Raw genomic sequence first — 25,993 nt, 5'->3', positions numbered from 1 at the left:
AATTCATAATATTAACCGGAGGAGCGCTTTTTCAAGTATCTATGCTGTTTTAAATGGGTTACATGAAAGGCTAGGGCACCTAACTTGTTAAAATCGGCAAAAGCACTTTCGCACTTTTTTTTTCGACTGCGAAGCACTTTCGCACTCATAATTCGCTCAGAGTTAACACTGGTTGAATACAACATTCATCTGTGAAATCTGCACTGGTCTGAGGACTTCTGACTGATTGCTAGGGATTTTGCTCTGATCAAACTCTCAAAATCCACCTTACCCAGTGTGGAAAATTATACGCTGCTAAACAATAGTTGGGATTATCGTATTTCTCCACGTATAATACGCACCTTTGAGGCCAATCTTGGAGTTCAAAATAAGGGGGTGCGTATTATGCATTGACATAGAAAACATCAAAAAAATAATAATCTTTATTTTATGCTTAACTGAGTAATAATTCTCACATATATTAATTTTAAGTTTGAATTTCATTTAGCAAAGTCTATTAGAATCAGATCATGCTTGTTTCGGTAGAAGCATGCCCAATCCAACGAAATATAGCGTTAGTAGAAGTAGAAAGAATCTTAATCAATTCATTATCTCAAATATCCGGAAAAACAGTGAATTACAAGTGATGAGAACAGCTCTACATGGTTAACTGCTGTCATTGTCTTGCCTTTTCTCATCCAGAAACGGCAAAACTTCAGGGTCATAAATCACTAAATGTTACTCAAATTTGTGACCAGTCGGTGACCTCTCTCTGAAGTACAGTGGTTGAAAACACGCTCTGACGATGGGCCTTATCAGCTTTTTGAAAGATCAGAGACAATTAACAGCATGGTACTTTAATGTCAAATAACATCACATCATGATCGGCAGACGGCTACACCGTAAATACATTCAACAACATATTAATTAGGAGATATAGTTATCAAAAGGTAGACAGAATGCCTGAAACGTTAGTATAAATGATTTTCATTGAAAACCCGTTGATAACACAACTAAACTTTGTCCTCGGTATGAGTTCGCTCATGTATACGTAAATTGGATTTATCCGAGAAAGCTCTATCGCATTGTTTACAAATATACGGTTTATTCCCTGTATGAATTCGCTCATACCTCTGCAAACTAGATAGTCGTGAAAAACCCTTTCCACATTGTTTGCAAGCTTTTTTTTTTTGCTTTAGTATGAGTTAGTATATGATCTTGTAAACTAGATGATCGTTTATTTAGGCCGAAGAGTTTCCACAATGTTGCTTGTTACATATTTGTTTAAATCTCCAGATCCATAATCATTTTCATCGTGATTGTACAAAAACATATGCTTTTCCAAACTGGACCCAGATGAAAAGTTTTCATCACAGATAACACAGGGAAATGTATTTTCAGCGGATTCCAGGATTTAGATAGAATTTTCCTTAACTAAAAATAATCACAATTCACAATCACTGAATATTGCTTAAGATACAAATAATTCACATTTGTAATTAGCTTATTTCATGATGCAGAATATCCAAAAAAATGTCATAAAATTTAGTGCAGTAAAAAGCAGTTAAATCTATGACTATGTGATGTCTATGAGACTAGGAAAATTTGTAATCTCCTTATACAAATTGTGAATGAGCTGCTTGCCGCTCAATGAGAAGCTGAGTTTTCTGGTGAAAAGCCTCTAATTAAAATTCAACCAAACTTCCCAGTAATTCTCTTCTAGCAAGGTTAATTTCACTTTAGGGAATGCAATTACCAATATAAGATTTCACAATGTCACGAGTGTCTATAGTGTAGTAATGCTCTTTCTAATGATATTCAATTTGTCATACATCTGCTGACTCATAAAAAAATGTAAGCACGATCACAAGTTTGAAAAACCATGCGATTATCACATACCGTAAAAGCAGGTAACTTCGGATGGTTTATAACTTCGGATGAAATTTTTAATCGTTCTTATCTCGACTAATTTGCGTCATATTGTGCTTATGACAGTTTCTATAGCGAGGAATTATATATCTAAATCTGTTATCATATTCAATTGCGCAGTTTAATTTATTTTATGATTAAAAAAATCATGTTTTAGCATAAAATTGACACTCCGTTTTCGAGCGGCTCAAATCGTGATTTCTACTGATGCTAACTTCGTCAAAATAGCATCATTCGATAGAGGGCGTTATCAATGTATATAGAAAATTAGACTGATCGCGAGATGTCGTATGAGACCCGATAAAAAATTAAAATTTGAATAATTTTTTTTATCACAATAATAGCATCTGACGCAAACGTTGAACTTGACGTCACCCTAACGTCGCTCACTTCGAGGACGACGTCACGTTGCGTCGCCGTTACAGGTTTGACGCCAGACATTCGGGCGCCGACGAGTTGGCGTAGATTTGAAAATAACAACGATATTTTGTTCGATTGATCAATATCGGCAAAATATACGCATCAACCATTTTCTGTGGATCGTAAATTCATGGCGTCAAATGCTGGAGATGTAATTCAATTAAATTTATTAAAAATGGCAATTAATGAAAAGCATATCCATTCGATTTCAAATTTCTCCATTTGGTACGGCAACGTGGTTCAAAATAGAAAAATTGTGAGCAGTCGAGAAATATTGCTGAAATATAAAAATATATAACCAGCGATAAATAACAACAATCATTGCTGCAAGTGAGTTCCGTTTTGTGAATTTAACGAAAGTAATTTTAATAAAGTTGCCAATTGCCAAATCGGTGTTTTGTCGTGATTTATGCACGGCCGACATTTAAATAGGTCAATTTAATAAAGAGTGCTGTCATGTGCATGCTCAATAATATTTATTGTGCGACTATACATGGTGTGACTGTGGAGTGTAAAAAACGCTATCAAAACATCATCGGCTATAACTAAATCGACTATGACCGGTGAATATTCGGATCTAATGTTACGATAAGAGAAAATACAACGAGACATTTTAGTATAAAATCAACCTAAAAGTGCCGCGCCGGAAATCCCACGGTCGACATTATCATCGTCGCTCGCGACGTGGATTGAACATCTGGCATTTACGCAACGACGTAAAGCGTGTTTTGTCCTAACGCACGCACTTTTCGCTCTAGTTGCGGTGACGCAGGGAGGGGATACACCCATCCGAAGTTAGATATTTATTTGCGTCGTTACAGATCACAGAAAATGAGACAATTAAGACAGAAAAAATGATCCGATCATCGAGAAAATTATATGTAGATGCAGAGAATTACATCAATGTAATATATTTCAAGTTTGACGCGAATCGGACAACAAACGGCAGAGTTATTGATTAAAATATAGTGAAATCATCCGAAGTTAGCTGCTTTTACGGTATTCATGAATGAAAGCAACTGGATCACAGATACTGTACCGGTATTGTTAGAGTCACTCTAATCAAAGGCTATGTACTTTACCTTAAGTCCTGAATTTTGTGATCACTACTACTATTTCCTCACTAACAGTTTTAATAATCTAGAAACAGTACCTACCGGTACCGGTACCGGCACCGTACATTTTATACTGGTACCGGTACACTTCCTTTCTTTAATATTTGAAAGAGTTATCTTTACTTCGGTTCTATAGACAAGACCAGAGCATAAATGAATGTTAGGGTATTTGGAAAGCTGTTTTCATATTCAAACTCCCTGAATCCGGAACGGCAGAGCAATCTAACTTATGTAGGCAAAGACAAAAAGCAGTCGTATTTCTGGTCGCTAAAGCAACTGTAGAATGATTTATTATACAAAATTTATCCTACGCGGAAAATTTACATATGGCATATATACGTAGATAGTTTATTTCGAAAACTCCACAATCTGACAATACAAACAGATTAAAAATGGAGAATTCTGGAGAGCGAACAAAACATTTAAAAAAAATTTAAAACATGATGAGTATAATGTGCCCGCTCACCAACACGCATTCATACCAAAAAACACAAATCTTGTTAAACAAGGCTTGGTTCAAAAATAAACACACACAAAAATAGATAGATACTTAGGGTTAGTTACGCGAATGTAATAAACTTTCGGACTGTTGTATACTTTTAAAACAGCCTGAAAGTTTGTTACATTCGCGTATATATATATAATATTTGAAATGGGTTTTCTTTCAAGTATCGACTTTCTTTGATATTTATTCAGTTTTTGTTCCCTAACAATGGCTTATCATTACCCATAACCTAACGATGATTTAACAATTGTAATCTAAGCAGCCGTTCAAGCATCAATTTGCGGATGGACGTTTTTAAGTTGACAAACAACTCGCCAACACAGTTTAGGTAGTCGAGTTATCCGCCCTGTCGCTTTGATTGGACGTGATACGACTTACATATTCATTATTCTGCAGACACTGTTGAGTTTCTATAAGTATATTCAGATTTTCCCGCAAAAAAATATACACAAAACACAAACACACAGAAGATTGGGAAAATTCTAAGGAAATTATACCCACATGCACGCTACTGTAAGAATCGGTAATAATTTTGCTGATAATACCGTGCAATACATTGTTGTATTTATTTTGTTTTTTAAAAAAATAAGATAATATGTAGGACAAGATAATTTTGCTCACTGACCTAAAATAAGTCTGAACATACAGGGCGAAAATTGCCAATTGCAGTTAATATTATCGAATTTAGTTAATATTTCAACTTCACAAGCATGATTTAGACTTTGAATTATTTTTAAATTGATGCCAACACAATCATTAAGGCGAAACGAAAGGTGTAAGACTTGTAATTAGACGTCATGCCTTCGGGGCACCATAATACTGATTACGCCAAAATAAAACCAAATAAGGGTGAGGTGATTATAGCTTATTTGCATTTGACAATATGGTGTCAATTATATACCAATTCACTCAATCTTTCGACTTCGTAAACGTGCCTTGAACTTAAAAGCGCTAACATTATAGTTGAAACAAAACAAAAGATAAAAAAAACTGCATTTAGACTATTATTTTTGAGAATGACTGCTTTACAACGCCGTGCCCTCGGGGCACCCACATATTGATTAATAAATTAACAACTCGATATGCGTGCGCTGTTACTTGTACTTTGTTTGGCTTGTCCGGTATACTTATCAATCGATCTTGATCGCTAAGTATGTTGATAGGTATTTGTCTGTCTGTTCGTTTGTCTATTAGATGAACGCGATATCTCACGAAGGCGAGGTTGAATCTGCTCCAAATTTTGCATGTGCATTCATCATATCTCGGACCAGAAGCCTATTGATTTTGGATGAATTATCGAGTTATTAATTAATTAATTTTTTTTTTTTCGTTTTTTTATAATTAGCAAGTTATCAATTTATTAATCATTTTTTTTTGCGGCCGATCGATGAGTCTTCGGTCTCCGACCGATATTCTCGTTTGTATAATTGGTCATCGGCACGTACGGTAGACGCATAACGACGCTTCACTTTAGTTTTTAGTTACATGAACACATTTGCGCGCGGTCTAATGGCCGTGTGCGTGAAAACCTACAGTGATGATAGCAAAAAAGTCTCAAAAAATATTACCATCATTGTACGTTTGGAAGATTTGTATGACACCGAAGACCATAGCTTTTCATCGAAGATATGAAATTTTCCCAGCGTATTATGTCAATCACAAATATGTTAACATTGGTTATTCTATTCTATTACAATGGTGCCATTTACAATGCCAACATTTAATATTCATATTTAGATATTCTGCATTATGGAAACCTAATTAGAAATGAAAGAAACCATCAAAGACGTATTTCCCTGCCTCATCTGTGATGAAAACTTTTCATCAGGGGACCCGGCTTGGAAAAGCATATGTTTTTGCACATTCATGATAAAAATGATGAGGCTCGAGATTTGAGCGAATATGCAGCTAAGAGCAATGCTTTTTCTCAACAAACTTGCGGCGAAGAGAAATCTAAAGTTCATCCACGCTGTATCCAAACTGATTCAATTGATAAGACTGACAAACCACGTAATTGTCATGAAATAAAAGTAACCTCTCTTCTGGACGGAAAGTTGCAAAATCAGTCACTTGTTCACACCAACACAAAAGCTCGGTCAAATGTAGAAACCCATTGTGAGTATGAACCTCATCTTTGTAGACGAGGTGGAAAGGATTTATTCAACTTATGTGTGCATGAACAAACTCATACTGAAAAGAAACCCTATATTTGTAAAGATTGTGGGAAGGCTTTTTTGTATTCATCTACTTTACAAACGCATGTGCGAATTCATACTGGAGAGAGGCCTTATATTTGTAAAGAATGTGGTAGGGAAATTATCACTGTATCTAATTTACATAGGCATGAGCAAACTCATAATGGAGAGAAGCCTTATATTTGTAAACAATGTGGTAAATCATTTTCGCAATCATCTACTTTAAATGTTCATGAGCGAATTCATACTGGAGAAAAGCCTTGTGTTTGTGAACAATGTGGAAAAAGATTCTCAAACATATCTGATTTACATAGGCGCGAGCGAACTCACACTGGAAAGAAGCCTGATGTTTGTAAACAATGCGGCAAGAACTTTTCGCAATCAACTGGTTTGCACGTGCATGAGCGAACACATTCGGAAGAGAAACCTTATGTTTGTAAACACTGTGGTAAAGGTTTTTCGCACATATCTAATTTACATATCCATGAGCGAATTCATACCGGAGAAAAGCCTTATGTTTGTAAAGAATGTGGGAGTAAATTTCCTCATGTATCAAGTTTACATAGACATGAGCAAACTCATCGGACTGGAGAGAAACTTTATTTTTGTCAACAGTGTGGAAAGTTTTTTTTTGCGATTATTCAATTTACAAGTGCATGAGGAAACTCATACTGGAGAGAGGCCTTATGTTTGTAAACAATGTGGTAGTGAATTTTCGCATGTATCGAGTTTACTTAGGCATGAGCGAACTAATGAATCTCATGATACTATAGAGATTTCTTATGTTTGTAAACAACATGGAAAAAAATTTCAGCGACTATCTCATATGTCGGCTCATGAGCTTATTCATACTGGAGGAACCTTATGTTTGTAAACAATATGGAAAGGGTTTTCCGCAATTATTTACACTGAAAGCGCATGAGCGAACTCATACTGGGGAGGAGCCATATGTTTGTAGTAAATGTGGTAAAGGGTTTTCGCAATCATCTAATTTATATGTTCATGAGAGAAATTATACCGGAGATAATCCTTATGTTTGTAAACAATATGGTAAAGGTTTTTTGAATTCAACCGATTTACATAGGCATGAGCGAAGTCATCATACTGGAGAAAAACTTTATATTTGTAAACAACGTGGTAAGGGCGCGCACTCATAAAGGTGAGAAACCTTATGTGTGTAAAGGGAATTTTCTCATGTATCCAGTTCACACAGGCATGAGCGAACTCATCATACTGCAGAGAGGCTTTATGTTTGTAAACAATGTGGAAAGAATCGTTAGAAAAACATTTGCTGATTCACACACGCAAAAGACTCTAGAAGCATGAATAATGTAGAAAAGAAATCCTACCCAAGGATAAAAATAATTGAATCGCAATGATTTTAAAATTTACTTTTATTGTTTTCAAAAAGTAAAATTGAATTGAATTTTTTTTTAAATGATTCACGTAGTTTTCTTATGATGATAATTTTGGCATTTATGTACATAATATCAGCTACGCGCATTTGAGTAACATCGTGATTATTGTTGGAATGTGATTAAGTATTATAACATTTTCTGTGTTTTAATTTACATTAGAAAAAAGGTGAAAGTAATAATTGTTTTATTGGGCATTATTTCTCACATATTGGGCGAAAGGTATTGAATCCGGTTTATTTACCCTGCTAGGACAGTGATTCTTGAACTTTTTCTCAATACGCTTCTCTAAATGCATTGTTAGTCCGCCCTCAATTTACTAATAAATATTACATTATATTTGCCGTCAATAGTTTTTTTCTTCACAATAAAAGATTATGATATTGAACCTTTGTGTGCCTAAATCTGACACTTCTGAATATTGGGTTTTTCGCAACAATAAACACGAAAATTAACTCGATTATCATTCACTGAATCAAATATGACATCTCAAGAATTCTCAATGTAGTTCTTTATCTCGTTCGACTGTCAGATGGGCAAAATTTATATATTTTTTTACCCCATTTTTGTGAAACAAGTGTAACTCATCTACTAATGAAGTATTGAAAAATAAATAACGCTTCTGTGACCACCATCTTTAACATTTTATTTTCTGAACTAAATTATGTCAAAAAATCTGTGTCTCTTCTACAGTTGACTTTTGTAAAACCCCTTTGCTAGTATGCTTTACCATCACTAACCTTTTGACAATTTGGTAAATATTTTTTCTAGGTAGACCTTGCAAAACAGTTTACATAATGATAACCTCCGATTTGCTTAAAAGCATATAACCACTTATCAGCGAAAAATACTGGAAATAAACTTATTCTATATCATTTCAGCTTTAGATACACTGTTGTTATTAAACTAAAAATTCTCCAAAAAATAGATTGCTAAGCTATTTGATTGAAATTTTCGAAGTCAACTCAGTATATATATTCTGAATAGTAGAAAAAACACAACCGTATACAAATTACGAGAAAATGATAATTTTGTTTTACTGAGGGAGGGAAGCCTCATGGAATGGTTATCGAACAGCGACACTAAACGCTTATAAATTTGTCCGAGTGGGTTAGAGAAGATGTAATTTAATCTCAGGGGAGAGGAAAGCTGATAAGTCAGCTTAACGGTATGGTGGATCACGGCTTTTCGTCCGATCACGCGTCCTTGGACTTGCATGCAGTGGTCCAGTCGTCGGAGTCTATCATTTTTTTAAACATCAATTAATCTCAGTGGGATTCGAACCTGCGAACCCACGCAGAGTAATCAGGGATCCATTCACCAATATTTATTACAATTCAATGTATTAGTAAAGCCCCAACTTTCTCGTAAAATGAGAAATGCGTGGGTGGTTATGTGCGAGAGTCGGGAGAATGGCGTGAGAGGCTGTGATTCGCCATATGATTAAGCCGCTTTATCGACTTCCCACTCCCCGGGATAAATATGTAAATTGAATTCTATCCTGACGATTGCGAGTGATTAGACGTGGTTTTCTTCAACGACGATCGTGTGTAAGATATCGAGGATGAGCGAAAGTTTTTACAAGATCTTCCATGAATCGCACGTGTTTGAGAGATACAGTTACGTGCTCGTAAACCTTCTTTATGAAGTTAGACCAGGGGTGCACAACCTGCGGCCATCGAAGGTAAAATCTGTGGCCGTGCCGGTGTGAGAAGGTACAATGTGTGCATAAATAAATTTTTAACATCGGTGATTGTGATATAGTTTCCAACACAGAAATTTAATTGTTAAATTTTGGCGATTAACGTAATCTATTTTTTTTGTTGCGGGATCCCGAAACAAAAGTCATGGGGATAATATTTTATAACATCGTTTTCAGTTTCAGTAGTTACTCTCCTATTTTGTGTCCAAAATTTAAGTTGCAGATTCGCTCTATTATAATCTCAAGCGTCTCGTCACCGAAGACCAAGGATTAGTTAACGAGTTTTTAACAGAGGATACCCAGGTCAGGGCGGGAAAAAAACAATTATTGGTGTCTTTGAGGCACAAAACGTACGAGTGTAAGAGCGGATAGGGATTTTCAAAAATATAGTTTACAGACACAATCGATGTTAACGGTCCACATGACCACATCAAGCGTACCGAATCAATCAGTGACTTGAATGAAAAAAGCTTCGCAAAATTATTGTCTAAAGTATAAATTCTTTAATTAATCCTGAAAAGGCCTGTTGTCGATGATCGATTAGGAACTTACGCGTTTATATGATTAAACGCACAATTTTGCAAGAAATAGAACATTTAATTCTGATGTACGCTGCTGCTAAAGGATGTGAGATAAGGAGTATCTGCGGGAAGATATTTATCCAATGCCTGCAAAGTTATAAACGCTGACGAATAATATCAGCAATTATAACGTAATAATCAAAGTAAATATTTTTTGCGTTGTCAACACCTTCGGAATCACAGTAATTCTCAGCGGACTGCCGACTGTATATGAAATCTGAATATCTCTCATTCATTAAAATTATTCGATGCAATAAAATACTGACCACTAAAAACTTTGATTTTTCATATATGTTTAACTTTTACCATTTCATGCACGTTTTAGACGCAAGTCAATAACATATATCAATAAATACCAATTCTATAATTAATAAATAAAGCTCATAAAAAATCTCGATCCCACTGGCGGCCGTAGACTTTTTACAAAAACATAATGCGGCCGTCTAAAGAGAAAAGGTTGTGCACCCCTGAGTTAGACAAATGACCCTCCAGAGGTGCCAACAACGCTCAGCACGATGCACAACCGTGCGGCCCCGATAAAGTTTTGCGGCTCGCTGGAGTTTTTACGCGGCTCTTCTCGCTGGCAATAATTATTATTCAAATTTGATTAAGAGGAACTGTAGCGTAAATTGTGTTTCAGTAAGAAAATCGCAACGTGGAATTTAAAGTTCAAACTGTCAAACGACAAATCTTACATCACAATGATCAAATGTTTGTTGCTGCGTTGGTGGTTTGTTGTAGCTTTATTGCGGTTAGTCTCAGTAACAGTGCGATATGTCCTGCGCTGCATTGACTACATATCACAAAACTTTCAGATAAGATGGAAACACACAAGTCAACTTCTTCTGATATGGCATCGCAATATATACTTTGCAATACTGTTAATATACGTTTGTTTTCAATTCACAGTATTCTAATATTATTGATTCCTAAATCATGCGGCTCTCACATATTTGTGACTTGGTGCATGCGCGGCTTTTATACTAAAAAATTTCGCCCATCCCTTTCATACTGTGTGCCTCAAGAGATTCTCAGGTGTGCCGAGGAGCGGTTTGAAATTTTGGAAACTAGGCCATTTGTATTACACATAGGCATGCATGCAACGGGCAAGCTTGTGAGACGTGAGTATGCAGTATTGGGCTGGTTATATTATTGCATTTGCCTTGTCGTTGTAGTAAAGATGATCGTCACGGTATAATTATATTATGTCATAATCAACCAATCATTTATTTTGGTTCTCTGACAAAACAAAATGCAGAGATACCTGGGAGACGGGCATAACTCAAAATGAAGTTAAAAAGCGAACAATGTATGTGCCCGCCCACCAAAAAAAGTAGGTAATTGAATGTAATAAACTTTTGACAACTGAAAATTTGAACCACATATTAGTATCCAACTAGGATTTATAGAGAGATCACCAGAATAAATATATAAATGAAGCCGATTTTGAATTGCTCGGCGGTATGGCGCATCGTGATAAGCGTTAGGAATACGCTCTCTGATTACCCTTCGTGGGATCGCAGGTTCGATTTCCATGCGGGAATGATCATGTGCGAGAGGATTGCTGGACTCCTTGTCGCCGTGGGGTGGTTCACGTAACCGCTGGTCGGTTACGGCTTCTTCCACCATCAAGTCCATGCTTTCGAAAACAAATAACTGGTTAACTAATCTCATACCCGACCTTGACTGGTAACCGGACGAGAGTCTTTTTCTACCCCAACCTCAATTGTGAGGCGCGTAGAAGGAAAAAAGGGAGCGATAAAACCTCGTTCCAATCGTTTTTTAAAACAGGCACATCGCATTAACATTTGCGGAATAACTTGTTCAAAGACACTAAACGAGCAAAAAAAGTTCGAGAACCACTGCCATATACACTTCCGTCCCTAGTCCTTCATTATGTTACCGTCATTAGCATTTGATCATTAACACTCCCAGTTTTCAAAGCAAAATAAATATCACATTGTCCACATTAAATGAAAAATATTTAATCTCATCGGTTAATTTCAAACTTTCAAAATAAAAAAAATAGTCATCTGACATATGTGAGTTTAAGTTGAGAAATTCCGCCCCAATGTTATCGAATTATGGTGTTACAAAATAAAATTACAACATGTACAAAAATTTATACAAAAACAAATGAAAAAAATATATTGAAATTGACTTATCTGATAACTAAAGCTAGCATCATCTGGTAAAATCCGAATTGGATTATCATTGCCGTGTTTGGCTAATTGTTCAAGATCTTACTTTAAAAAATCTCCTGAACAAAATTAAAACGAAAAACTGAACTTTTAAAATATTGCTTTTCTCTCATTTATTTTTCTCTTAATATAAAGCCAAACGCACGAATGAATATGGCAGAATATATTTTAAAACTCGTAAAACATTTCCAAAGTTTTGACTTTTTAAACTATTTATTTTTAAATTCAATCAAAATTTCAAAAGAATATGAGTAGCTTATACCTGCATTATGATTAGGTTAAATATAAGGAAAACTTCTTCCAAACGATCCAATATGTAAGGAACCCACACAATAAATATCACATTGTCCACATTAAATGAAAAATATTTAATCTCATCGGTTAATTTCAAACTTTCAAAAAAAAAAAAATTAGTCATCTGACATATGTGAGTTTAAGTTGAGAAATTCCGCCCCAATGTTATCGAATTATGGTGTTACAAAATAAAATTACAACATGTATGTACAAAAATTTATACAAAAACAAACGAAAAAAATATATTGAAATTGACTTATCTGATAACTAAAGCTAGCATCATCTGGTAAAATCCGAATTGGATTATCATTGCCGTGTTTGGCTAATTGTTCAAGATCTTACTTTAAAAATCTCCTGAACAAAATTAAAACGAAAAACTGAACTTTTAAAATATTGCTTTTCTCTCATTTATTATTCTCTTAATATAAAGCCAAACGCACGAATGAATATGGCAGAATATATTTTAAAACTCGTAAAACATTTCCAAAGTTTTGACTTTTTAAACTATTTATTTTTAAATTTCAAAAGAATATGAGTAGCTTATATCTGCATTATGATTAGGTTAAATATAAGGAAAACTTCTTCCAAACGATCCAATATGTAAGGAACCCACACAAACTGTTGTTTTCCTGCCTATGTTGTTTTTGTAAACGCAGTCTATTCAAAAAGCGCATCACACATTGTTTACACAGTTAGGTTTGCTCATACCAACGTAATTTGGATTCTTTCAAGTATGTCTTCGCTCATGGGCATGCAAAGTGGATAAATGTGCAAAATGCTTACCACATTCTTTACAAACATAAGGTTTCTCTCCAGTATGAGTTCGTTCATGCACATGTAAATTAGATAATTGTGAAAAACTTTTTCCACATTGTTTACAAATATGTGGTTTCTCTCCAGTATGAATTCTCTCATGTTCAGATAAAGTGGATGATCGTGAGAAAGCCTTTCCACATTGTATACAAACATAAGGTTTCTCTCCAGTATGAGTTCGTTCATGCGCTTGTAAATCAGATAATTGTGAATAACTCTTTCCACAGTGTTTACAAACATGAGGTTTCTCCCCAGTATGAGTTCGTTCATGCGCTCGTAAATTAGATAATTGTGAAAAACTCTTTCCACATTGTTTACAAACGAAAGGTTTCTCTCCAGTATGAGTTCTCTTGTGCACAAGTAAACTAGATGATCGCGTAAAACTTTTTCCACATTGTTCACAAATGAAAGGTTTTTCCCCAGTGTGAGTTCGTTCATGTATTGATAAAGCAGATGAATATGAAAACCACTTTTCGCATTGTTTACAAGAATATGGTTTCTCTCCAGTATGAGTTCGTTCATGCACTTGTAAACCAGATAATTGTGAAAAACTCTTTCCACATTGTTTACAAATATGAGGTTTCTCTCCAGTATGAGTTCGTTCATGCGCTCGTAAAATAGATATTTGTGAAAAACTCTTTCCACATTGTTTACAAACGAACGGTTTCTTTCCAGTATGAGTTCTCTTGTGCACATGTAAATTAGATGACTCCGTAAAACACTTTCCACAATATTCACAAACATGATTAGAGGCACCAGGTTTTTTGCCGCAATGAGTTCGCTTATGCCCTTGTAAATGAGATAATCGCGTAAAACACTTTCCACATTGATTACAAATATAAGGTTTTTCTCCAGTATGAGTTCTTCCATGCCTCTGTAAATGAGATAATCGAGAAAAACACTTTCCACATTGTTTACATATATGAGGTTTCTCTCCAGTATGACTTAGCTCGTGCCTAAGTAAACTAGATAATTGTGAAAAATCCTTTCCACAATGTTTACAAGCATAAGGTTTTTCGCCAGTGTGAGTTCGCTCATGCTCTCGTAAACTAGATAATCGTGAAACACATTTTCCACATTGTTTACAAATATAGGGTTTATCTCTTGGAGGAATCCGCATATGCCTGTTTAAATTCCGCTTTGATTTGAAGCTCTTCCCTAATTGTTTGCAACTATATGATTCATCTCCACTGTTGCTTTTCAGATTAGGCATTGGTCCGGTGTTGGTATGGACAAGTGACTGGGTTCGTGATTTCCCTTCCAGTTTAGTGGTTTAGCAAAACCACTTCCTCTATTTTTTTTTCAGCTACACAACGTGAAAAAGTTTTACTTGTAATATATTTTCCACAATTCTCCTCAGAGTTAGTAGGCTGACTAGTTCCAGCAATGTTGTTAGTCACATATTCGTTTGATTCTTCAGTGCGATAAGAATTTTCATCATTGTCAATGAGCAAAAACATGAACAGTTTTCAGCGCAGTTAAGGCAAGGAAATGCGTCTTTGGTAACAATTTCCAAAATAAATAAAATCTAAAAACAATGGTAAATTTCAGTATTATGCACTTCTGACCATGAAATTGTCATGAAATTTATTAGAAGCATTAATATTTTTAATAAACTTATATTTTTCGTGCAAATTTCGATCGTCAGCTTGCTTCTAAATGAGAACCGTAAAACAGGCTAACTTCGGATGCCTTGTAACTTCGGATGAAATTTTCAATCGTTAATATTTCGACTAAATTACGTCATATTGTGCTTCTGGCAGTTTCTATAGCAAGGCCTTATATATCTAAATCTGTTATCATATTCAATCGCGCAATTTAATTTATTTTTTGATTAAAAAAATCACGTCTTAACCTAAAATTGACACTCCGTTTTTGAACGGCTTAAATCGTGACTTCTACTGATGCTAAGTTCCTCAAAATACTGTCATTCGATAGAGGGTGTTATCAATGTATATAGAAAATAGACTGATCACGAGATGTCGCAGGAGACTCGAGAAAAAATTGTAATTCAAATAATAGCATCTGACCTACACGCTAAACTTGACGTCGCTCACTTTGAAGACGACATCATGTTGCGTCGCCGATAGGGATGCCACTTTCGGATTTACGGATCGATTCGAATCGCATCTTTTCTGAATCGATTCGAATCAGATTTACGTGTTTCGGAAAAAGAGAGCGATTTACCGAAAAAAAAATTGAACGTTTGTTGAATCGTTGTTTTCGGCGGCGAACTGCCGAATGCGTTTATGCGGCACTCCAAATAACAACAAATAAATGGAAATGAATTTTTCGTGATTGACTTTTTTACTTATCTGCCGTCGTATGTTTCAAATTCGGCACAACACACTCTTTTACGCTCACTCGAGATGATGTGTGGCGTATTCTCCCCCAAACCGCGAGTTCAGTTTTCCACTGAATAGCCTAAGTTTCTATTATGCGCGAATTTAAATGGATCGTATATCTGAAAATTCGTGACAATTTTGAAATTTTTCAACAGCACACCTGCGCTGCGACTAAGTTATTGTACACCGCGGCATGATTGTATAAAGAATCAGCTACCGACGTCTCAGATGATATTTAATTTTGATTGAAATTTAATTTAAACTTTGTTCTGAGTGAGATATTTCGCGTACATTTGAAGAGAACTATTACTGAATGAGTTCATCGGCCAGCAATGTTAATTGAAAATCGTGTTTCTCATCCTAAAATATATATATTTATTTTATTTACGTTTGTCAGGCTTCCATTCGAGTGGCGGTGAACAAAAACATACACGTCTTTTACATCTGTTACAAAAAAAAATTAGTATTTAATTTTAATTTTGTTAGGGCGATACAAGCGGGAATAAAACATTTCAGATTATTTCTAGCAAATGTCATAACGAACAGGTGGGAGTAAATAATACTTGGAGTGAATAATACTTGAGGAATGGTAACTTGTGCACTGTTTTACATCAACACATGCCACATTGCAAACGTTATACGACATAAAGCGTGTTTTGTCTTCACGCACGCACTTTTCGCTCGAGTTGCGGTGACGCAGGGAGGTGATTCCCCATTCGAAGATAGATATTTAGTGGCGTAGTGAAAAATGAGACAATTAAGACATAAAAAATGATCTGATCAACGAGAAAATTAAATGCATGTACAGAGAATTACACCAATGTTATATATTTTATATGGCCCACAGTCTATGTTTGAGCATGTTTTCAGTGCTCAACTATTTGCAAATGCACCAACAAGACAACTGGTCTCATGTAGTTTCGTACCTAACATACTTCCAGTAGGCGTAGCATAACAATTTTTTCACGTGTCAATCCTAACCCCCACCAGACCACACCATCCAAAAATTACGTCACTACGACGTCACAGTGACGTAATACAGCCCTTCAAACCATGCGAACTGTTACCCAAGACGCGCAGACGAGAACCCGAAATCGAACAGTCATTTCTCTCGTTTTCCTGTCGCAATGATCCCGATAGGAGAGAGATACCGTAAACGCAGGTAACTTCGGATGAAATTTTCAATCGTTTATATCTTGACTAAATTATGTCATATTTTGCTTCTGGCAGTTTCTATAGAGTGTCCTTATATATCTAAATCTGTTACCATATTCAATCGCCTAATCTTATTTATTTTTTGACACAAAAAATCACATTTTAGCCAAAAATTGGCACCTTGTTTTTGAGCGGCTAACATAGCGAATTCTGCCGACGCTAACTTCACTAAAAGACCGTCAATCGCTAGAGGGCATACACAATGTACAAGGAAAATTACAGTGATCACGAAATGTCGTGTGTGATTCAAGTAAAATATATTATTTTAATTTAAAAATTTCGCCAAAATATCGACGTTACGATGCTTACGCTGAACGTGACGTCAACAACGTGATTCAATTTCGCTCCATTTAAAGCCGACGTCACATTGCGTAACTCGCTGCGACATTTGAACGCCAGACTATGTGGCACCACGTGTAGTTAAATATAAGGTGAAAGCTCCTACCTGATCCTAGTCACCAAATCCTACAAAAACTTCATTATAGCCCCAGTCATATGCTGTTTATTCATTGTGAATCCGTTTAATGCACATCAAATTTGTGCGTTAATATTTTTGCATTCATTCTCCGAACGTATAGATGTTGTTGATACGTAAGGCTAACGAACAGCCAGTTACGCGTATCTATACTATCACAATGATAAAGTATGTATGTTTACGATGATAATATTATAAGCGTAGAATGTTGCACAGGTGAGCATGAAACTCAGGTGCACTCAGTAGGAGGTTGGACCACATACGAGTAAGTCGCAAAATGAAGAAAAGAGTATCAAAGTTTCTATTTGGCGTTTTTATCCGTTTCATGTCATTTGACTTTGTCTATCTGCCTGTGAATACATTATATCTGAATTATGAACACGAGCCACAAGCTACACCGTTCCATATTGTTTTCCATTTCCACTGCCATTTTTTACTACCTATCGTAATTCATCATTGTTTTTTTTTCTAATTTCATTCGTTTCATTTTTGTTTCGTAATAAAAATTGTTTTCCACTTCCATTTTTACGACATAGTTTATTCGTCTGTTATTTTATTTTCATTTGTCCCATGTTGTCTATTTTTTGTTTTGTATTAAAACGATCATATTAGCAAAATCTAGCACTTTCATGAAATTAAGAATAGTCAGAAGTAAATGGTTTAGTTTTGCGAAATGTCAGAAATAGCGATGGGCAAAATTATCATAAATTATTACATGCGTTGTATTTTGAAGCATTTTAGCGGTAATAATTATGGCGTGACACTGTCAAAATCGTCGAGTAAAGTTCTGAGTTCGCAAATTCCGTAGATAAAATTGTGAGTTAGTCGGTAACGATTTTAGCTATAATAATCGTCGGGTTATTGTTTTGTCCAAAAAAAAAAAAACGTTAAAACTTGAGGGAAACAGTTATATATAATTAGCGTCCGACCCGCTATTAGGACCAAAAGCCTTATGACAAGTATAAATGCATAACGGCCGATTTATTCAATTATTATAATAAATAAAAATTCAGGATTCGTGCAATCGCAGGTGCAAAGCATAAGAACGTCAATCATCGTCTTAATAAATATCTCCATTCCGGTGTCGATAATAATATCACCGTTCTCTTTAACCCTTCCCATGCAATTTTTATTTTTTATTAAATAACAGTATTTGCTACGCCGACTTTATGCATTTGTATCCCCACAACTAATCGATCGACTAACGAAAAAGTAATGATCCTCTGCTGCCCACTGACTGATCGTTGGAAAGCTTATTTGAAGAGCTTGCAATTGGCGATTAAAAAAATTTTTTTTTTAAAGGGGTGGTCTGAGTCACAAACCGGATAGAGAAAAGGCATTTTTTTTTCTTGGGTGTTGAAACTTCAAACCGTGAGAAAAAATAGAAATATTCGCTAAATCCTTTACTGTTACCGCTTCTTGGTTGGCAAACAATAGCATAATATTGCTGTAGCAATTTCGTTATCTAACTCAAAATACTTTGGTAGATGGAAGAGATAATATGTCTTCTATTACCACCCAAAAAACACCGAAATTTGCATAAATTTCAAAAACACACCCTCGTTCTGCCGCAAATAAAATTCCCATGGTAAACGAAAGCGAGATTTACCGTCGCTTATTTTAATCTCGAAGAATACTTCTTATCAATAAACTAAAACCCGGAAAAACTAGACCAAGAGTTTGCGACCGATTGCTAAATAAAACAGTGGAGTACATCAACGTACCCGCCGCAATCTAGGGAGTTTTGTCGTGGGCACGTATACGTGCCCACCTCACGGAAAGGGTTAAACTCGAACGATTAATAATATACAAACAGTGATAAGACCACAAAGCCAACACATAAGATAAAAATCAGAATAAAATTAATTTGGGTTTTGAAATCAGCTCTTCTTGTCTTCAAGAGCTGTTGCCGATGTAAACGCACGAGTATACCAGATCAATGACATTAAGCATGCTGCTAATGTCATTGACCAGATATATAAAACTTCAATGTCCGCCGACCCGAAAGAATTAACAATCGGAAAAATATAAAACGGCAGTCATAGATGAACGTCAGTGTGCGACACCTAAAACGGATCACGGCACCGTAAGTTCTACGCAGCGACGTTAGCACAGGTCACTGATCACTCAGACATTTCTCTCTCACGTCGAAGTGACGCAAAGCGAAAAGTGGCCATCGGAAGTTAGAAGCATTTGGAATACAGATCTACAGACAAATAACGTCAATAATTTGAATGAAAAAAGGTATTGACTGATATGAAACAGGGTTTATCGTGAAGAGAAAGACTTCATTGTATTATATTCCAAGTTTGGCTTCAATTGAAACAATAAACGGCGGAGAAATTGTTCATAATATAGTGAAATCATCCAAAGTTACCTGCTTTTACGGTAGCTGACGTTAATCAGTTTATCGTCAGCGCCGATGCCATTTTGGGCGATCGTGCGAGTATTTGGCAAGCTCTATGACGTGACATAATTTTTGGATGGCGTGGTCAGGTGAGGGTTAGGATTGCCATGTCAGAAGATTGTCATGCTACGCCCACTATAAGTAAGTTAGGTACAAGACTACACGACACCCCAAGACAACTTACTGTACCATAATAAAAGTTAGCACTGTCTAACTGTGAAAAACAGGCAGGGCAGAAAAGTGAAAAAGCAGACATGGTACCGTAAAAGCAGGTAACTTCGGATGATTTCACTATATTATGAACAATTTTTCCGCCGTTTATTGTTCAATTGAAGCCAAACTTGGAATATAATACAATGAGGCCTTTCTCTTCACGATAAACTCGGTTTCATATCAGTCAATACCTTTTTTCATTCAAATTATTGACTATATTTGTCTGCAGATCTGTATTCCAAATGTTTCTAACTTTGGATGGCCACTTTTCGCTTTGCGTCACTTCGTCGTGAGAGAGAAATGTCTGCGTGATCAGTGACGCGTGATAACGTCGCTGCGTAGAACTTACGATGCCGTGATCCGTTTTGCGTGTCGCACACTGACGTTCATCTATGACGGCCGTTTTATTTTTTTCCGATTGTTAATTCTTTCGGGTCGGCGGACATTGAAGTTTTATATATCTGGTCAATGACATTAGCAGCATGCTCAATGTCATTGATCTGGTATACCCGTGCGTTTACATCGGCAACAGCTCTTGAAGACAAGAAGGACTGATTTCAACACCCAAATTAATTTTATTCTGATTTTTATCTTATGTGTTGGCTTTGATCTTATCACTGTTTGTATATTATTAATCGTTCGAGTTTAAAGAGAACGGTGATATTATTATTAACACCGGAATGGAGATATTTATTAAGACGATGATTGACGTTCTTATGCTTTGCACCTGCGATTGCACGAATCCTGAATTTTTATTTATTATAATAATTGAATAAATCGGCCGTTATGCATTTATACTTGTCATAAGGCTTTTGGCCCTAATAGCGGGTCGGACGCTAATTATATATAACTATTTCCCTCAAGTTTTAACGTTTTTTTTTTGGACAAAACAATAACCCGACGGTTATTATAGCTAAAATCGTTACCGACTAACTCACAATTTTATCTACAGAATTTGCAAACTCAGCACTTTACTCGACGATTTTGACAGTGTCACGCCATAATTATTACCGCTAAAATGCTTCAAAATACAACGCATGTAATAATTTATGATAATTTTGCCCATCGCTATTTCTGACATTTCGCAAAACTAAACCATTTACTTCTGACTATTCTTAATTTCATGAAAGTGCTAGATTTTGCTAATATGATCGTTTTAATACAAAACAAAAATGAGACAACATGGGACAAATGAAAATAAAAAAAACAGACGCATAAACTAAGTCGTAAAAATGGAAGTGGAAAACAATTTTTAATACGAAACAAAAATGAAACGAATGAAAATAATAAAAAAAAGAATCATGAATTACGATAGGTAGTAAAAAATGGCAGTGGAAATGGAAAACAATATGGAACGGTGGAGCTTGTGGCTCGTGTTCATAATTCAGATATAATGTATTCACAGGCAGATAGACAAAGTCAAATGACATGAAACGGATAAAACGCCAAATAGAAACTTTGATACTCTTTTCTTCATTTTGCGACTTACTCGTATGTGGTCCAACCTCCTACTGAGTGCACCTGAGTTTCATGCTCACCTGTGCAACATTCTACGCTTAAGATATTATCATCGAAAACACACATACTTCATCATTGTGATAGTATAGATACGAGTAAATGGCTGTTCATTAGCCTTACGTATCCACAACATCTATACGTTCGGAGAATGAATGCAAAAATATTAACGCACAAATTTGATATGCTTTAAACGGATTCACAAAGAATAAACAGCATATGACTGGGGCTATAATGAAGTTTTTGTAGGATTTGGTGACTAGGATCAGGTAGGAGCTTTCACTTTATATTTAACTACACGTGGCGCCACATAGTCTGGCGTTCAAATGTCGCAGCGAGTTACGCACGAGCTACGCAATGTGACGTCGGCGTTAAATGGAGCGAAATTGAATCACGTTGTTGACGTCACGTCCAGCGTAAGCATCGTAACGTCGATATTTTGACGAAATTTTTAAATCAAAATAATATATTTTACTTGAATCGCACGCGACATCTCGTGATCACTGTAATTTTCCTTGTACATTGTGTATGCCCTCTAGCGATTGACGGTCTTTTAGTGAAGTTAGCGTCGGTAGAAATTGCTTTGTTAGCCGCTCAAAAACAAGGTGTCAATTTTTGGCTTAAATGTGATTTTTTGTGTCAAAAAATAAATAAGATTAGGCGATTGAATATAATAACAGATTTAGATATATAAGGACTCTCTATAGAAACTGCCAGAAGCAAAATATGACGTAATTTAGTCAAGATATAAACGATTGAAAATTTCATCCGAAGTCACCTGCGTTTACGGTACCAGTACCGTACCACTTGTGGCTACATAAGTTGCAGTTCCTACCGGTACCGTAAGAGCGCCTAACTTCGGACAAAATTTTTGAACGGCCATATCTTGGCTAAAACGCGCCGTATATTGCTAATTTTAATTATTATAGGTTGCGCTGTTATATCTACATCTATTCTCATCTTTTTTAATGTTTCATAATTATTTTTTTGGTAAAAAAACGGAAATTTTGCCGAAAATTGACTGCCCGGCATTCAACGGCGCAAAGTGTCGCTCCTACTGAAGCTATCATCGTCAAAATACCATCATTCGGTAGAGGGCGACAACAATGTATATAATTTATTTGAGTGATCGCAACATGTCGTACGAGATTTAAATAAAACATAAAATTCTGAATTATAAATTCCGTAAGAATATTAAGATTTCACGCAGCGTCAAAAATTACGTCAACCTCACGTAGATTATTTTTCCTCACTTCCGACACGACGTCACACTGCGTCGCGGAAATGAATTTTGACGTCAGACACAACGGAGCCAATATGACGATTTCCGTTAAGATAAAGACGGCGTTGCAATGTAATATTTTTGTATTTTGTTCGGTCATGTATGAATATATGTTAAAATTACATTAATGAAAATACATGTCACACTTAATCGATGACGTTAAAAATCGAATATATAAAACTATGATAATTCCAACGTCCATATGGCACAGTGCACTGACTTAACCATTATTTTATGATTAGTAGTCGAAATGACAGTTATTGAATACGGCCTGGGTGAATTTTATTCACTCGAAATTAAAAATAAATTTAATCTACAACAAATAAACGGGACCTACATGTTTACAAGATTAAGTTGAATTTTAAATTAAACTTTACAATCGGATTTACCGTGTGTTTGATATAAATTATCATTTATAAAGATAACCGCGCAGAATAAAAAAAAGCTATCCGTCGAGAATATTAATACTTCAAAGACTTCGATAGAAGCCCGTTAAAATACTTCATTGTGGATTGAAACGGTTTGCATCAGATATATTTACGTATGCATTTCCTGATTAAAATGACTAACATGTTATTATACTCATCTGAAGTATCGAAAATTAACGAACGAAAGATGTAAACATAGGACGACGGAAGTTTCAAATAATGCATTTTCGTCGTGACGTCAATGTTACGTTACGACGACGATCGAGCGTCTTATCTTCACGCAACGACGTGATTACGTCATCCGCATCGGAAGCCTCTTTCTCTCTGTGCGTCGCGGTTACGCAGTGAAGAAAATGACTGTCCGAAGTTAGGGCGGTGAAGGATAACGGTCAGATGACAAGAAATATCGATTATTTCAATAGTAAAAATAGTCCAATTGAACCGAAATTTGCAGGGAATGTAAATTACCGCACGAATGTTTTACCGAGCAATTTTGGCACCGTTTGGACAATAAATGGCCGAGTTATTGACGAAAATATAGTAATTTTATCCGAAGTTAGGCGCTTTTACGGTACACGGTAGGTAGGATTTACATATATTTAAGTTGCAGTTCCTACCGGTACCGTAAGAGCGCCTAACTTCGGACAAAATTTTTGAACGGCCATATCTTGGCTAAAACGCGCCGTATATTGCTAATTTTAATTATTATAGGTTGCGCTGTTATATCTACATCTATTCTCATCTTTTTTAATGTTTCATAATTATTTTTTTGGTAAAAAAACGGAAATTTTGCCGAAAATTGACTGCCCGGCATTCAACGGCGCAAAGTGTCGCTCCTACTGAAGCTATCATCGTCAAAATACCATCATTCGGTAGAGGGCGACAACAATGTATATAATTTATTTGAGTGATCGCAACATGTCGTACGAGATTTAAATAAAACATAAAATTCTGAATTATAAATTCCGTAAGAATATTAAGATTTCACGCAGCGTCAAAAATTACGTCAACCTCACGTAGATTATTTTTCCTCACTTCCGACACGACGTCACACTGCGTCGCGGAAATGAATTTTGACGTCAGACACAACGGAGCCAATATGACGATTTCCGTTAAGATAAAGACGGCGTTGCAATGTAATATTTTTGTATTTTGTTCGGTCATGTATGAATATATGTTAAAATTACATTAATGAAAATACATGTCACACTTAATCGATGACGTTAAAAATCGAATATATAAAACTATGATAATTCCAACGTCCATATGGCACAGTGCACTGACTTAACCATTATTTTATGATTAGTAGTCGAAATGACAGTTATTGAATACGGCCTGGGTGAATTTTATTCACTCGAAATTAAAAATAAATTTAATCTACAACAAATAAACGGGACCTACATGTTTACAAGATTAAGTTGAATTTTAAATTAAACTTTACAATCGGATTTACCGTGTGTTTGATATAAATTATCATTTATAAAGATAACCGCGCAGAATAAAAAAAAGCTATCCGTCGAGAATATTAATACTTCAAAGACTTCGATAGAAGCCCGTTAAAATACTTCATTGTGGATTGAAACGGTTTGCATCAGATATATTTACGTATGCATTTCCTGATTAAAATGACTAACATGTTATTATACTCATCTGAAGTATCGAAAATTAACGAACGAAAGATGTAAACATAGGACGACGGAAGTTTCAAATAATGCATTTTCGTCGTGACGTCAATGTTACGTTACGACGACGATCGAGCGTCTTATCTTCACGCAACGACGTGATTACGTCATCCGCATCGGAAGCCTCTTTCTCTCTGTGCGTCGCGGTTACGCAGTGAAGAAAATGACTGTCCGAAGTTAGGGCGGTGAAGGATAACGGTCAGATGACAAGAAATATCGATTATTTCAATAGTAAAAATAGTCCAATTGAACCGAAATTTGCAGGGAATGTAAATTACCGCACGAATGTTTTACCGAGCAATTTTGGCACCGTTTGGACAATAAATGGCCGAGTTATTGACGAAAATATAGTAATTTTATCCGAAGTTAGGCGCTTTTACGGTACACCACTACGACGTCACCATCACGTCTTAGGGCTTGCCAAAGTATAATTACGATCGCCCGAGATGGCATCTGCGCCGCCGATAACGAACTCGCTAAGGCCGGCGATGTCTCTCCTGTCGTTGTGACGAGAAAACAAGAGAAAGAGCTTGCTCGATTTCGGGTGATCGTCTGCGCGTTTTGGACGATCATTCGCATACTCTGGTGGGCCTTATTACGCCACAGTGACGTTAAAAACTTAAAATAACGTAATTTTTGGACGACTCAGTCAGGTGAGGGTTAGGAATGACATATGCAAAAATTGTTTAGCCAGGCCAACTAGAAGTACATGTGGTACTAAACTATACCGGTACCAGACCCCGGTACCGGTACGGTACCTACCTGTACAGTTAACTCCGGCTCAGACTACTTTCTCGTCTTTTTTGCATTCTGTATTGCATAAATCATTGTATTGGGTATTTAAGAGAGCTGTGATCTGCCTTCATATACCAATTTCCTAAATCCAAAACACTGGAGCAACCTAACATATCTCACAATATTGGGATAGAGCTGTGAATGTGTCGCTAAAACAACTGTTCAGGATTTTTTAAATTACTCCTACGCGGAAAAATTACATCTGGATAAAAATAGGATAGGATTTACATATTTATCCCGGGGGAGAGAGAGAGAGAGAGAGTTTATTTCATTTTGTCAAACCAAGAAAACAATTCATGCACACATAAACAAATATCAAAAAAAATAGTTTTTTTTTTTTTTTTTTTTTTTTTTGCCAAATTTAAATCCATAGCCAAATCGGATTTATGAAAATGATAGTTTTGGTTTATCCAAATATATTATTATGTCAATTTAATTGCATGAATCCCAATTTCCAAATAATTTAGGTGTTAAGTATACAATACAT

General features: G+C 35.8%; 3 protein-coding genes across 3 annotated transcripts in view; 2 read left to right on the top strand and 1 right to left on the bottom strand.

Moving 5' to 3' along the window:
• LOC120330489 (uncharacterized) overlaps window positions 1-25,993 on the top strand; it is a 280,708-nt gene that overhangs the window by 208,078 nt on the left and 46,637 nt on the right. The window lies entirely within an intron of this gene.
• LOC120330461 (uncharacterized) lies at window positions 4,916-8,485 on the top strand. Its single transcript, XM_078112500.1, has one exon. It carries the CDS (start codon window positions 5,799-5,801, stop codon window positions 6,801-6,803), a length of 1,005 nt encoding a protein of 334 aa, XP_077968626.1. The 5' UTR covers window positions 4,916-5,798; the 3' UTR covers window positions 6,804-8,485.
• LOC120330299 (uncharacterized) lies at window positions 11,040-25,610 on the bottom strand. The gene is made up of 2 exons (XM_078112495.1): window positions 25,474-25,610; window positions 11,040-14,677 (listed from the first exon to the last, which is right to left on the bottom strand). The coding sequence occupies exon 2, from the start codon at window positions 14,360-14,362 to the stop codon at window positions 13,064-13,066; it is 1,299 nt and encodes a 432-aa protein (XP_077968621.1). The 5' UTR covers window positions 14,363-14,677; window positions 25,474-25,610; the 3' UTR covers window positions 11,040-13,063.

This window comes from Styela clava, chromosome 5 (genome assembly GCF_964204865.1).
Source record: "Styela clava chromosome 5, kaStyClav1.hap1.2, whole genome shotgun sequence".
Lineage (NCBI taxonomy): Eukaryota > Metazoa > Chordata > Ascidiacea > Stolidobranchia > Styelidae > Styela > Styela clava.
Note: the sequence above shows the minus strand (reverse complement) of the source record. Positions and strands in the feature narration are given on the sequence as shown.